This window comes from Neophocaena asiaeorientalis, unplaced genomic scaffold (assembly GCF_003031525.2).
Source record: "Neophocaena asiaeorientalis asiaeorientalis breed wild unplaced genomic scaffold, Neophocaena_asiaeorientalis_V1.1 scaffold889, whole genome shotgun sequence".
Lineage (NCBI taxonomy): Eukaryota > Metazoa > Chordata > Mammalia > Artiodactyla > Phocoenidae > Neophocaena > Neophocaena asiaeorientalis.
Genome location: NW_020171798.1, coordinates 295,523 through 311,700, shown reverse-complemented (window position 1 = coordinate 311,700; position 16,178 = coordinate 295,523). Strand labels below are relative to the sequence as shown.

Here is a 16,178-nt window from a genome sequence, read left to right as displayed (position 1 = left end):
CCTATGAGGATATGCTCTCCTAAGCAAGGCAACTCTTTGGACTGCGACAGGTCTTCGAGTGAAACTGTGGCCACGCAGAGCAAAAGCTCCACAGAGCCTGTTTCGTGTTCATCTCAGTTCTCTCTCCCTCTCCTACCCCTACCCCTTCTCCTCATTTATATGGTTATTAAATTTGATTCATCGCTGTCTTTAATTTAAACTGCCTGTACTTCTATGTTGATTTCTACCCTTTTTTTATTCCAATAAAACTATCGCGTGAAATTGAAAAGACTCTTCAGCCAATGACTCTTGAGTTTCCTCTCACTCACATGTCGAATGAGAACAACCTCAAGACAACACACACTGGGTTGCTGGAAAGATCACTGGATAAAATATGGGAAGGCCCTTTACAAACCGCAGACAAGTAAACAGAGGTCCATTATGGTACAAACCAGTAAGCAACTATGACTATCCTTTAACCAAATATATATATATATTATTGATGTGATACTTTCTATGATTTGGCCCTAAAACAGAAATAAAAACCCCACAGTCTCTAAAAGGCATGCATGATAGAGTATGAATAAAAGAGAAGAAACTGCTTGAGAAGTTTTCACTCTAAAACCAGCTGTATTCCTAATAAGAGGATCCTACCAAACTAAGATTTTACCTTGAAAAAACCGGAAGGCATAGGATAAGATATATTCGTTTGATTTTGAAACCTCCCTTTAATTTTCGTTTTTTTTTTTTTTTTTTTAAATGTACTTCTACAACCAGACCAGAACTTTTCAGAGAAAAAAGGGGAAAAAGCAACAGGAAATTTCAGATGATGCTACATACTAAGGGGGAAGATGGATGGGACTAAATGAGCACTTATTATATGCCAGGTGTTTTAACAGGTATTTAAACATGCTCTCATTTACTTTCATTTTTTATAAGGAAGATATTTTTATCCTCTACTTTAGAGATGAAGAAACAGATCTCAGGAAGGAAGACCCTATCCAGGATCATAAAAGGTAGGTCAAGTTCAATGGCAAACCACGATTCATACCATTTCTTCCTGACCTCAAAGCCCAGGTCCTCTCTATACCACGGTGCTCGAGTGAACACGAGCATTCTCCAAAATCAGCTGAGCTGGGCCTGGCTAAGGAGTCAGCTGTGCAAACAAGGAAAAGAAAGAACAGGCGACAGAAAGACCAACAGGAATGAGGTCCATTTTCACAGAATGTGCCTACTCCAGGAAATTGGGCAACAGATTCAGTTGCACAAACTGAATGTAATGTTTTACACAGACAGACCCAGGCTACTAACGACATTTCTGCAGAACAGCCTACAGCCTCTAATTCAGAGAACAACTATTCCACCAACTTTGCTTTACCGTTGTCTCTATTCTGACGTGGAGCCTTTTCATAGATAGAATAGAAAAAACAAAAACCCAACAGCAGTTTGAACTAGAATGATCCTTAGACATTAACTAAGTCTCCTACTCCTATCTGACAGGCAAGGAGACTGAGATCCAAGAGGTAAAGACAATCAGAAAATTATTTGGTTTGGGAAACCATTCGGCTACCCTCTTTTAGAGGATATTCAACTTTCCATCTTCCCGCCAAAATGCAGACATGGTTTCCCAGGTAGGACGGCCTCCAAATTCTCTGGCCTGTTTAGGAACGTATACAGTCTTGTTTTGCTATGGGCGTGATGATACCAAATCCTTGGGGATTTTGTTGTTTTTATGCGACAAAGACAGGTAGAAGCTAAGGACTTACTCAAAAGGGATCAAACTCACATTCTACTGAATAAGCGTTATTCAGACAGCATGCTAGTGTGCTGGGGACAGAAAGTAAGTCACATTCCCACATCTGGAGGGAGACACGTAGTTACAAAGAGATCCTGGGACAGAAGATATGAGTTCTGGCAGAGGTACTCTCTGACGGAGAACTGCCATAAAAATGCCCCCTCATCCCTTTTTAAAATGTTTCATTTTTATTTTTAATTAGGCCCTTCTTCCAAAACGTTACCCCAGTGCTGAGCTTGGTCTGCACATCTTTCAGTGCAGTGGGCAGCAGCTACCTTTTCACCAAGGCTTAGCAAAGAGTGAGCGGGTGAGTGATCCACAGCTCCACAGCTCAGATCAGCAAACAGTTTTGCTATGAAGATCTGAAAACGGTTCTAAATGAAGCTTAACAGATCTTCTAGTAACCTTGTGTCCTAATAAATAAAGCAACTTTTCATCCTCAGCTCTCCCAGTCCCGCAGCCCTGCCCATAATCACTTAAAACGCAGAGTTCCAGCCATAAAAAAGAATGAAATAGCGCCATTTGCTGCAAAACGGATGGACCTCGAGATTATCGTACTAACCAAAATCAGAAAAAGACAGACAAATACCATATGATATCATTCATATGTGTAATCTAAAATACAACACAAATGAACTTATCTATGAAAAAGACTCACAGACATAAAGAGGACTTGCGGTTGCCAAGGGGGGTGGGTAAGGGAAGGATGGATGGGGAGTTTGGGATTAGCAGATTCAAATTATTATATACAGAATGCATGAACAACGAGGTCCTACTGTATAGCACAGAGAACTATGTTCAGTATGCTGTGATAAACCATGATGGAAAAGACTATGAAGAAGAATATATATATGTATAACTGAATCGCTTTGCTGTACAGCAGAAATTAACACAACACTGTAAATCAACTAGACTTCAATAAAATAAACTCTCAAAATTAAAAAAAGCAGAGTATACTGAACCCAATGCCCCAAATTACGTAAGACACAGATGGAACTAACAAATGGTTTACAAAGAAGACTGAAGGTAAATGTTTTGCTCCTCTCCAAAAAAAAATTAATAATAATGAAAATGATAGTAATCATTTAAAATGCTACCTAAAAACAAACAAATGAAAACACAAGAAAGGGGGTCCTTATCTACTGTTAAGTCTGATGTGGTTCTAGAGACTTCTCCCTGCCGCTCTACGAATGCTGAAGTGGGCGGTCTCTGTTCTCACATTTCCCCAGATATATGGGGAAAATTCAGAATTTTTACAAATCTAAGCAATAATGTATTCCTCTTCGACGTAGGACACCCTCTTTTATCCTTAATCCAGCCCCTTCTGTACAAATTCTAAACTACGCATCCACCTGAGAAAGGGACCCAGGACCACAGAACTCCGAGAGACCCTGGGGCCAGCAGCTCAGCCTGCAGACGGCTTTACATCATGGATGCCCTGACTCAAGGATGCGAAAGGAATAGGAAGTGTTAAATATGGTGAAGAAACAAACAACTCTTCGAAGCCTTCGTAAACGTAACTAAACTTCAATCTAGTTACCTTAAAAGTCCCCTGAGGAAAACTCCGCTTAAGAAAGCATCTTACCTTTTTTGATTCATAAGAAGTTCTCTGTGAAGGTCTTGATGGTTCCGGGATGTTTTGACAGGATTGACTAGCTTCTGAGGCCTAATTAGTTCAGGATTGTCATCGTCTATATAGTCTGGCTCAGCCATGATGTTTCTCGGGATGAGATACGTGTCCTTCAGGTCAGAATCCTCCAGCGGGCTGTCTGAAACAGAAAGATGAAATTCACTGTGGTCTCTGCTCAGACGTCTGCACAGAGGCCGAGGCCCAGGACAGCCGGGCTGGTCCAGCAGCTGAAACCGCATCCTCCACGGGGCCCCTTCACCACTTCATTGAAAACTCTGAAGCTCTGTCAAAGAGATGGGGGCAGGGCTTCCCTGGTGGCGCAGTGGTTGGGAGTCCGCCTGCCGATGCAGGGGACACGGGTTTGTGCCCCGGTCCGGGAAGATCCCACATGCCGCGGAGCGGCTGGGCCCGTGAGCCATGGCCGCTGGGCCTGCGCGTCCGGAGCCTGTGCTCCGCAACGGAAGAGGCCACGACAGTGAGAGGCCCGCGTACTGCAAACAAAATAAATAAATAACTCGTCCAGGTTAATTTTACCAGTAGCGTAAATCTCAAACTTATAAAAAAAAAAAAAAAGAAAGAAAGAAAAGGAACACCCTCCGATCTTAAAACCCATGTTCTGTATAACAAATTATGGTGCTATTTTTTATTTTATTTTATTTTTTGCGGTACGCAGGCCTCTCACTGTTGCGGCCTCTCCTGTTGCGGAGCACAGGCTCCGGACGTGCAGGCTCAGAGGCCATGGCTCACGGGCCCAGCCGCTCCACGGCATGTGGGATCTTCCCGGACCGGGGCACGAACCCGTGTCCCCCGCATCGGCAGGCGGACTCTCAACCACTGCACCACCAGGGAAGCCCCTATGATGCTATTTTTATACAAAAATCTTTTGTTCTGTACGTCTGTGTCTCTATTTCCGCTTTGGAAATAAGGTCATCTATAACATTTTTTATAAAATAGACAATTGATGGGAACATACTGCAAAGCACAGGGAATTCTACTTAATGCACTGTGGTAACCCTAAATGGGAGGGAAGTCCAAAAGGGAGGGAATATCTGTATGTGTATGGTTGATTCATTTTGTTGTGCAGTGGAGGCTAATGGAACATTGTAAAGCAACCATATTCCAATAAAATTAGTTAAAAAAAAAAAAAAAAGAGGGCTTCCCTGGTGGCGCAGTGGTTGAGAGTCCGCCTGCCGTTGCAGGGGACGCAGGTTCGTGCCCCGGTCCGGGAGGATCCCACGTGCCGCGGAGTGGCTGGACCCATGGGCCATGGCCGCCGGGCCTGTGCATCTGGAGCCTGTGCTCCGCAGCGGGAGAGGCCGCAGCAGTGAGAGGCCCACGTACCGCAAAAAAAAAAAAAAAAAAAAAAAAAAAGAAAAATCTTTTGAAAATCAATGTGAAAATAAAGAGGACAAAAGCCCAAAGAATAAATAAATCAACTAAAACAGAAAACTTGTAGCTGCCTCGTTTGTTTATATATTTTAGGTATAAACACATGATTAAGGCTCAAAATTAATGAGCAATAATATATATATCTAACAAATTACACCAAACATTCTTTAAATGCTACCTGCACTGACCTTTTAAAAACAAGCATGCCTGCAGCCCTCCCCCAGATGGAAACTCACAAACCTCGACAGTGATAGGTTAGTGACCCCATCCCAGCAGCCTGACCATGAACTCGCCCCGAGGAGAATGTGCTCCTTGGTGGAGACTGGAGAGGCACCAAACACACTTGTAGGCAGTCTTGATTTTGTTGAAAAGCCAAGAGCAGTTTCATCCTAGTTAATCAGTAGACGAGAAGGCCCATATGCTTCCATAAAAGGACTGATTTCTCTGCCCTAAACCAGGGATAATCTCCGGGACATCAAATGCAAACAGATTCCTGCCCTCCTGAGGTCAAGGTGTCAGCAGGGGTGGGGAGAAGAGTATTCCAGACACCGGAATGAGACAGGAGTCAGAAGCATGCCTGATGGGTCTGAGGGAGGACAGACACCAGCGAAGGTGGGGATGGAGAGGGACCAGTGGGGACCCAGGGGTGGGGTGAAGGCGATACGATGCGGGAACTTGAAGGCCAGTGTCAGGGCTCTGGCCTTTGCCCCAGGTGACAGCCGGGAGCCATGCAGGGCTCTGGGCAGGGAAGTGACAAGCTCTAACTCATGCATCCAGACAATGACTCTAGCTGCTGAGCGTAGGACAGACCAAGGCGGCCAAGGAAAGACGCCGCCGGGAGGTGAGTGTCAGGGGACCCAGATGGTCTGGACCAGACAGATGCCGTTTCATCCCGGGCCTCAGGACTCCCCTAAAGGACTGCACACGAGGTATGAGACACAGAAGGGCCAAGGATGTCTCGAAGGGGCCTGGCCTGAGCAACAGGACAGAGCGGTCGTGGTGGAGGCCGTGAGGACAGCAGATGGGAGTGAGGTCAGCAGCTCCCTTTAGGACGTGTTGGGTGGGAGACGTCGCTGGACGCCTGAGTGGTGACGCAGTAACTGGGCAGTGGCTGGAGGGGATCTGCTGTTACTGAAGCCCCCAACATCTTCCTTCTTTCTCCCTGGTTTGCCCTTCTTCTAAGTGGAGACGGGAAAGGGAGTCCCGGCCTGAATCAGGCGTGTAGACCTCAAGCGTGACTGCAAACCAGGCTAAGGGAGACCTTGTGGCCCCCGTAGCGTGGACCACACTGGGGTCTGGGAAAGGTCACTTACGAGAAGGAGGGTGAACTGGCTGGGAGCCACACTGTGCGTCCCTGAGCACCCCTGGCAGTGGTGGTGGCCGGAGAACAATCTGGAGTCTGGTTCCTTTTCAGCAACTTTCCACCCTGGAGCCACGACATGGCAATAAGCACCTAACTGACCTCCTTGTTCGACTTTCTCCGCTCCGCCAACTACCTTCCCCATGGCTCCCAAGGCTGGGAAACACAGCTCTGATCGTCAGGGAACCCTCCCAGCTCACAGATCCTGTCCTCGACGAAAGGAAAGTGAACACTCACTGCTCCCCATGTGTTCACAAGTCCCTGCCTTCCCCACCAGCATCCTGCACCTGCACTGTGCCCTCTGGCAGGGCCGCTGATCCGCTCCCTACCCAACCCTGGACCACAAAGCCAAATCTCACTCACACCTTCAGGTCCAGACAAATGTCAGATCTTCCACGAAGCCCCCCGCCCAACTCCCCAGGTGCAATTCTCTGACCTCTAGACCACTATGGGGCTCTCTTTGCCCCCTTTTCCTAGTACTCACCAGCCTCCACCTTGTGTTGCAGCAAAATGTACATAAATCATATCATCTCTTCACTGCAAAGACCACATCTGGTTTACGTTCATATTCCTCAGACCCCTTGGACTGAGTCAATGAACAGTCAGTCCTTAAATGAAGGAACAGAGCCCACGAATAACTAGCAGGACAGGGAAGCCCTGGGCTGTGTGGAGTCCAGAGCAGCAAGTGAAGCCTGAAAGGGAGGAGACAGAAATATGTCTGGGAGTAAAAGCTCTTTGTAACTGGATGTTATTATTGCTACGAAACATTCTTCCAGAAAGTAACATGAAGACACTCTTGTCATATACACGCCCCTGGCCCAGTAACTGATTCATAAAGTAATTTTTTTTAACTGTTAAGTCAATGAAGGAAAATGAAGGTCAGCTCAGTACAGGAGAAGCAAACCTGGCTTGAGATCTTGGACAAACCTTAAGATGTCTGCCCCTCGGTTCTCCCACCTTCTAAAATGAGTGTTGTTGTAAGAACAGGCTGAAGGGGCTTCCCTGGTGGCGCAGTGGCTAAGAATCCGCCTGCCAATGCAGGGGACACAGGTTCGAGCCCTGGTCCAGGAAGATCCCACATGCTGCGGAGCAACTAAGCCCGTGTGCCACAACTACTGAGCCCATGAGCCACAACTACTGAGCCCATGAGCCACAACTACTGAAGCCCGCACGCCTAGAGCCCGTGCTCCGCAACAAGAGAAGCCACCGCAATGAGAAGCCCTCACACCGCAACGAAGAGTAGCCACCACTCGCCGCAACTAGAGAAAGCCCGCGCGCGGCAACAAAGACCCAATGCAGCCAAAAAAATAAATAAATAAAAATAACACTTTAAAAAAAAAGAGAACAGGCTATAATGTGGAGATAAGTATTCGGTGTAATCTCTGGCATGTCTGTGATGCCAGATTCAATAAATGGAAACTATTATTAGTCAAACGATGTGACTAACAACATTCCATATTTTATTCAGAGGTCTGGGAAACCCTGTATATACAAAGCTCTACCTCTCAAGGCCTTTAAAGCATAAGAGTTCTCTGAAAACATACGAGTTCAACTAGGTGACCCACAGGCACTGAAACGAAGGCACAAACATTTTCCCTCTCCTTTCTCTCCAGTTTGCCCTTCTTCACAACCAGCGTGGGGAAAGGGCCACGAAGCCCCCTTCACGTTCTCGCCGGTAACGTTCAGTGGTTCGAAGACCCACTCAGGCTACAAACATTAAGAACCTTCTGCAAAGTGTAAAAAGTCTATCACACACACATGGAGTTCTGAATGGCTCAGGCTACAGTGCAGGGTGTGTATCAAGGAAACAAGGCTGCTAGTGAGCATCTCTGATGCTGTTCTGAAGTGGAGGGGATTCACTGAAAGATTTTAAGCCATTGAATAACAACACAGATTTGCATTTTAGACATATACTAATGCTATGCCCTGAAAAATGCAACCTGATGAAAATTTTGCCTTTAATTCCTGAGAATCAAGAAACGGAAATCATCACTAAACTCCACTATCCCAGAGAGTAAGGAAATCCCATCCTTATAGATGCCTTCTGAGTCCTTGCTTTTGCATTTTTTTCCTCTTTCAAAGGTTAACTCTGGGCCCAAGCCTCTGCCTGTCCTGGGTATTTTGTGTTGATTGCTTTCCAGAGGCGAATAACCATCCCCACAGAAAAATTCCACAGCTCGACTAATAAAACAAACATTTCACTGCATCTGAGTTTCCCATCAGTCTATTCCTGACTCCAGTAGTTCATTTACATATTGTTACATCACAAAGATATATATTTTTTGTATTTTGGCCGCAGGGCTTATGGGATCTTAGTTCCCTGACCAGGGATTGAACCCGGGCCCTCAACAGTGACAGCGCAGAGTCTTAACCACTGGACCACCAGGAATTCCCACAAAGATAAAATTTAAAACCTAATCCTTTGAGATGAAAAATCAGAATTTACAGATTATGCTGAATTCCATGTTTCCCTTAATATTTAAAATCTAATTCTACCTAGAAGCACTAATAAATGAATCCTTTAGAAAACAATACTGGGACTTCCTTGGTGGCACGGTGGCTGAGACTCCAAGCTCCCAATGCAGGGGGCCCGGGCTTGAGCCCTCATCAGGGAACTAGATCTCACATGCATGCCACAACTAAGAGTTCGCATGCCACAACTAAGGAGACTGCGTGCTGCAACTAAGACCCGGTGCAACCAAATAAATAAATAAACAAATAAATATTCTTTTAAACAATGAAAAAAATAAAAAGGAAGAAGACAATACCTGAAACCTGTCGGTGCATGCAGGTTACAGCTGTACTAGAACCAAGCAAAGCTAAACAATTAAACATCTGAACTGCTGCGACTTCTTCTGGAAAGTGCAAAGTAATTCCAAGGCAGTTTTTAAGAGCATTTGTTTCCCAGCCTGTCTCTAAGAGATTCTAGCAACCCTCTCACGATACCCTGAAAAACCCAAGTCATTTAAGATCGCAGGCCAGCCAAGTTCAGGCCTGGGTCAACCTGGAAGGGGAACGGCTGTCTCTGGACCCACGGGAATCTCCTGCAATAGCCACTGTTCCCAGAAGGGAGGCTGGCTGGCTGTGAGGAGAAAGGCCTTGAGAGACCAGAGAGTGAGTTAAAATGGGAATTTCTCCCAAACAGCCCAGGGCTCCACTTACAAACTCCTAAGCCTGGGGTGAACCTAAGGATTCAGTCTCGTTGCCAGGAGACAGTGGCAGCATCTGGTACCCAAAGGCATCAGACAAGTGCCCAGATGACCTCTGTGGCCACAAACCTAATAAACTAAGGCTGACAAATGACGCCAAACCACAGTCATCCACAAGAGCTCATAAATGTGATTTTTCCAGCTCTACCCGGCCCACTGCTGCTAGAACTTCAGACCCGCAATAAACGGGCCACAAAGATACTGCTGTACATATGCCAAACACTGATGCGCTTGGGAAAATACCAAACTAGTATTCTCATCGGTTTTTTCATCCCCCAAAAATGTATTTTTACCAAAAAAATAAGGCACGTATTTTATATTTAGAAGATGGGAAAGAAGTCAGGAAAAACCTCGGGAAGACAGAACGCGTGCCAAGGTTAAAGATAAGCTGGTCAGGGTGAGGCAGGACCAACCAGTAGGTGGCGATAGCTCCGCAAATCACGAGGTGTCCATTTCCAGGATGACACCCACGCCTCACCCCGAAAAAGCATCAGAGAGATGCCACGAAAGGAATCCATTGTGGATTCACTGTGCATCTTCCCTCGATGTTGTCCACAAGCTTCTCCCCATCATTTCAGCCTCATGATGGCCCAGTGAGGCAGGAGGTTTTATTCCCTATGAAGTCTCCAAATTCCCTATAGGCTCAGACAGCTTCAAGGCCACGGGCTCCAGGTCACACCAACTGGGTCTAAATTCCAGTTCTCTCATTTACTGTAAGTGTGACTTTGGGCCAAGTTTTCTCACCAGTTTAAAAAGAAGAAGAAGAGGTAGAAGAAGTGGAAGAGGAAGAAGCAGCAGCTGCAGGGGAAAGATTATCTTATAGGGTTATGAAGAATAAATGAGAAATGCACCCCCAATGCAGGGCCTGGAATAGTAAGCGTCCAGTAAATGTCACCTGTGATGAGTGCTGTCATCGGCAACAAATAACAACTAGTAAAAATAACCCTGTTACTGCTGCCCCAGGTTACACAGCTACGAAAGGGCAGGACCAGGATTTGAACTAGAGCCTGTCTGATTCTACGGGTATGCCCTCAAGCATCCCACTCTTCTGGGCCGTGATAATGGTGGGGCAGGGGGAGGCAGGAGAGGAGACAACAGGTTTTGCTTTAACAGGATGACTTTCTCTCTCAGAAAGCTTTTAGAAGCTTTATGACATCATAGCTTTATAACCCCAACCAGAAAACACCTTGCAGAAAGTCACACTAATGTGGGGAAAGGTTGCGAGAGGGACACAGTTTCTTTAAAACATATAAATGTTTTTATAAGGATGCTCAGAGTAGCGATATTCATAACAGCCCCAAACTGGAGGCAACCCAAATGTCCATTAACCGTCGGATGGAGAAGTAGATGGTGGTGTGAGGATATAATGGAAGAATACACAGCAATGAGAATGACAACAGCAGCATGACCGAACCTCACAAATATAACGTCAGCAAAAGAAGCCAGACACACAGGAGTCCATCCTGGATCATTCCATGAATCTGATGTTCAAAACAGGCAAACCCAGCCTCTGGTGTCAGATGTCAGGATAACGGTTACCTTGGGAGCAGAGAGGCAGTGGATGGGGAGAAAGGGGGCTTCTGGGGTGCCGGTAAGGTTCTGTTTTCTGATACAGGTTCTGGTTACACAGGCACATTCACTATGAAAATTCACCAATCAGTTCACTTTTGGGGCTCATGCCCTGCTCTGTATGCATATTATCCCTCAATAGATACAGTACATATTAAATAGCTATTAAACTTACAATCTAGGGATCATTCAGTTGCTGCTATATTATTACAGTTTTGTTATTTCATCCATTTTAAACGCTGTTCAGTCCATGAGAAGTAATACCACCAGGTTTGAAGACCACCCATCCTGGATTAGAAGCCTGGTTATGCCACTTACCAGTTACGTGATTTTGTACAAATGACTTAACCTGTATCTTGATTTCCTCACCTGTAAATCAGGGCTCGTACACCCACGTTTGCAGAACTGTCCCAAGCATTAAAAAAAACTTAAGGAAAACATTCACCATACGTCGTACCAGCCCATGTGGCAGATGTTCAATAAACTGGACAGTTAAGTAGTTCCAACAAATTAACTCATTAATCTAACTCTCCATGAATCAATGTCCTATCACGGTGAAAAATGGATGACCAGGCAGTACAAGTATACTATTTTAGACCAAGTTTAATGGTGAACCCCATCTTGGCCTCTGCTCATTTTTCCAATTTGGACTTAGATGGGAGAGAGAGAGAGAGAGAGTCAGGGAGGGAAGTGGAGGGGAGAAAACAAAATCCCTGACGGCACAGCCGAAGCACAGAGAGGAGCCCGCAGCCCAGGGCTGGGATGCCGTGAAAACCCTGACCGTCTCCCAGTCTCTGGGCTTCAGTCTTCTTATCTTTACAGCTGAATGGCTATGTCGCCCTGATTTCTCAGTAATCTGTTGTAAATGACTACGCTGTGTACAGAGCTATCATACAAATGTGAGGGATCTATAAAAACGTAAGTTAGTCCAATATAAAGAGTCTAACTGTCCAAACATCAAGTCACTCTTCTTAGTGGTCACGATTTACTCAACCTCCCATGGCTCGCGTGGAATCTGAACTCACGACCCAATGGCAGACAACTCTACAAAAAAAAAACAAAACAGAAAACAGGCAAGATCTTTTCAGAGGCATGTTTTGCACAATGTTCAGTCAAACCCTGTGGGAAAGGGGTGGGGAGAGAAGCAATGGGTGGAAGACAGACAGCAAAAGTGTCCCCCCAAAGCACAATACTTTACACTTCCGCACCGCACTGGTCCTGTAAGTAAAGCGTATTGCTTCTAATCACGTTTCTACACTGTTAACAGTGCATTTTTCAATATAATCTAACACAAAATTACTCAAACGCCTGGAATGTCAGGACCTCGGAGAACGCTTATACCTAAGTTTGGGCACCCAAGACCCTGCCGGTGTCTGATCAGAAGAAAGTGATGCTGACAGTCAGCAGATGCAAGTATCGGTTGCTTTCCATGGAAACCAGCAAATTAACCCTGTGACTGAATTCCTTCTGCCTTCTAGCTCCCCAAAGTCTGATGCTTTGCTGAAAATATTTTAAAAAGAAAGAAAAAAAAAGAGAAAGGAGCTTGCTATGTTGCCTAATGAGGTCATGCTCAAAGCCTAAGTGAAAGTTAAAAGCAAAAGCAGTTCTTGAATAATCTGGTTTTGCTAGAAAGGTGGATATTCAAGCTACCTTGGAAGACTGGGAAGACAAACTATACAGAGAAAATGAAAACAAAAACCAAAACCACTCTGTGGGTGTGAGAAAAAAAAAAGTCTCTATGGCTTCCCTGGCGGTCCAGCAGTTAAGACTTCGTGCTTCCACTGCAGGGGGCGCGGGTTTGATCGCTGGTCAGGGAAGTAAGGAAAGTCTCTAGGTAGAACAAAACTAATAGAACTAATATAAAACTGATAATTCCCTGAGCTGCTTGGTGGAGGGAGGAAGGGAAAATGGTGAAAGAGGTGAATAAAATCCTTCAAGGGCTCTCAGCCAACGATGACATCCCTCCGTCCCCGCAGGCAGCTGATCCAGGTGATGTTTCACTCCGATAACTAAACAAGTCCCAGAATTTCAGATGAGACATGGATTCTCTACATTCCCTCCCTCTGCCTCCAGAGAAGATTCTAGAATTCCCTGGTAGACGACAGCACTGACTCTGCAAGCACTGAGCACGCCTGAAGGAAGGAGAAGGGCCAGCCGGCGGGGGCCTCACCGGCGGGGGGACCCCAGCACAGCTGCAGGAGGGCCATCACCTCCGCACGGGGAGCGGCAGGGCCTGCTGTGTCACTCACGTTCCCGCAGGACAACAGCACAGGGCGGCTTCTCATCCGAGCAGATGCACTCGGGCTTCTCCCCAAGGAAACACCTGGGCCTGAGTAAGAATCGACAGGGATTTCAACCTGGAAGGACCTTAGCAAACCTCCTGCTTCCCAACTGCTACCTGGGGGGCAGATGTTCTTTCAGAACCAAGGTCCTGTGCTCTGGCCCCCAGGCCTGTCCACAGGGGCTCTCTGTGACCTGTAAGGCACTAGGGACAAAAAGCCGCCACTGGATGCCTAGCAGAAAGAGTGCAGAAAACCTCCCAGTCCACGAATATGGGGTGCTCCTGGCTTCCTGGGGTACATTCTCCCCAGCCACTCCCTGAAATTCAAAGCTGCTGTCCATCTCCTTCTTGATCTGAAAGCCAGCCCCTTGGACAACCCTCTCTCCTGGGCCTCCCCGCACCGGAGGCCCAGGTGCCCTCTTCCAGCCTGATCTCTTGGTGCCAAGAGTTCTCAGGATCAGGCCCAGCCTAGACCCTCCTCTGGGTCCCCAACGCCCTCGGCCCTCCCTCTCTGTGAGCCATTTCTCGGTGGGATGCTTCCCTCTCCTGAATCTCCCCACGGCCACTCCCCCAGGCCACCTCCCTCTTGTCTGCAGTGCTGAGAACAATTTCACGCGGTACTCCCTTCCCGTGTGAACTTGACACTTACGAGTCAGTTCTTCATGTATCTCCAAGTGGTCCCCCTTGAAGGACCGATGTGCGTCCCTTCAGAAAGGAAAAGACCCCCGACTGACTTAAGTCATCCCCCCACCTGGAGCACAACGCCTCGCACTTATGCCATCCAGAGCGGAATTAGCCCCCCTGTAAGCAGCTGACGAAGAAGAACCAGCAGGAAGCTGGGGCCACCGACGCCCTGCGCCTAGGCTGAGCTCCAGGGGCCAGCGGTACATCTGGCTTTACTCCCTCCGGCGTTCCCAGCACTGAGCTGGGCGCCACCCCGTGGGCACCCGACAGAACTGCACCGAATACAGGGGGCAGATGCTGAAGCAACAGAGAATCCAAACGAAGGAGCTCATCCCGGGAAGCTTTTCCCGATTCCTCCTGCAGTTTCCCTCCTTTCTGTCCCAACAGGACGCCGTTAACACTTCTCTAAGGATGCTCATGGCTGCCTGTATGAAAACTACAAGTTTGCTTATCGCTCACATTAAAGTTGCAAAGGAAAGGCCTGACTCTTCCTCATTTCTTATTCCCAGAAACACCACTATGAGCCTTCCGCGTACTGTTGAACTCAATCTGACCTGTTGACAAGTGAGGTGCAGAGCTCAGGCTTACAGAAGGGGCCAAAAACAGGGGAGGGGGAGAGAGGGCACCTCATGCTTTGAACAGACTCTGTCTTCACTTGATCTTCAAAAAGCACAGAATGAGTGAGAGACAAAAGCTCCTGGTTCTCCTGATACAGATCAGTCCAGGGAACCAAATGCCCATTTTTCTAGCCCAGCTGATGATGCGCCCTCTTGCACAGATGACTCCCCGAAACCCTCACTCAAAGTCCATAACGTGAATTGCTGCGTACGAGCTAGGAGTCTTTTGCCCCAGAAAGATAACTCAGATTGTTGTCTGCTGGGAAATAAATCTGAGTGCGCTGGCTTGCATAAATATTCCCGTGAAGTAATTAGCACTTCATTAACATGCGGCCCATCAATCTGCACAAACCTCTAAGCAACTGAAATGCTGTCCAATTAACAGATTTTTTAAATAATTGATTACCTTAAACTCATTAGCCTTAAAATTGCCATAGGCTGATAAATTACACTTATCAAATAACATTTGATAGATGACCATTAAGTGGTTCAGAGTCTCTCTCTCTCTCCTAGGTGAAGTAGCGTGATGAGATCTGAAGTTCAGGGATCCTTGAGTCTACCCGTTGAAGAGTGTTCTGTGATCTAACAGTGTCACCCAGTGGCAGAAGTCTCACACTTGTGTTCAGAGCAGCTGTTGCTTTTTAAAAGAAGTATTTGTCACATGTGTTTCTTTACTAAAAGGAAAAGAAGAAAACTATTCTGGGGGAATTGCTCTAAGAAAACTAGTGTGTATAAATGCTAGAAAACACGGCACCGGCATAAGACAGCTCCCCTACGTCCAAGGTTACTTTGAAGCCTTTGGGGACCGTACAGACGTGTGCAGACATGACGAGAGACACAAGGGAAGTTCCTGTGACTCAGGGACGGTGCAGGTTTGACATGAAATCAATTCAGTGTCCCAGGGCTGAGCAATAGGGTCACCCCCTGCTGTCTGCTTTCTCGTCCACCATTCGGCCACTTCAATTCTCAAAAGCTTGGCTCTCCCAGAACAAGGAGAAAAAACCCAGCCAATTCTGTTCCAAGGTTGACTATCTGATTTTAGAAGCTTATGAGGTGACGCTTAATTGCAAATAATAAATTATTTAACTTCCTTATCGGTACAAAGAGAAGGCTGGACCAGATAACCCTTGAGATCCCTTCCTGGTTCTAACATTCTGATAATACAGAAGAGTTCGGCTGGTCTGTCACTCCCCACAGCACAGGGGCTTCTGACCCAAGGCTGTGGAACTCTGGCCCCACCATTAGGGCCAGACAGACCACGGAGGTGCCCCAGTACGTTCCACGCACACCCCACCTTGGTCTCCACTCCTCTCGTTCCCGTCCCCAGTGCATCACATCTACGCTGAGCAGGCTTTCTGCTCGTGATTGCTGCACTTCCCCCGATGCAGCCACCCTCCCTCGAGTCCCTCTAGAAGAGTCTCAGCCACTTGGTCCAGGGCTAGAGCTGCCCACATAGGATGGGGTGCAGACTAGACTTTATTAAACCAAAACTCCCAATCCAAGGGGCTCCCAATACTCTAGTCAAGAATCACACATACACCATATACGATCAATAAAAACAAAGCATTGTTTATTCCTCTTTGCATAAAATCACCTACAGCAATTAGATATTACACTATAATTGAATTAATTCAAGTCTGACTCCTGAAACTACCCTGAAATCAA

General features: G+C 46.6%; 1 protein-coding gene across 1 annotated transcript in view; it reads right to left on the bottom strand.

The window, feature by feature from the left end:
* Positions 1–16,178, bottom strand: part of FAM107B (family with sequence similarity 107 member B) — a 210,020-nt gene that overhangs the window by 6,234 nt on the left and 187,608 nt on the right. Inside the window, exon 3 of the mRNA XM_024738117.1 lies at positions 3,360–3,543. Coding sequence (XP_024593885.1) covers positions 3,360–3,543 — 184 coding nt within the window. The remainder of the gene's footprint in view (positions 1–3,359; positions 3,544–16,178) is intronic.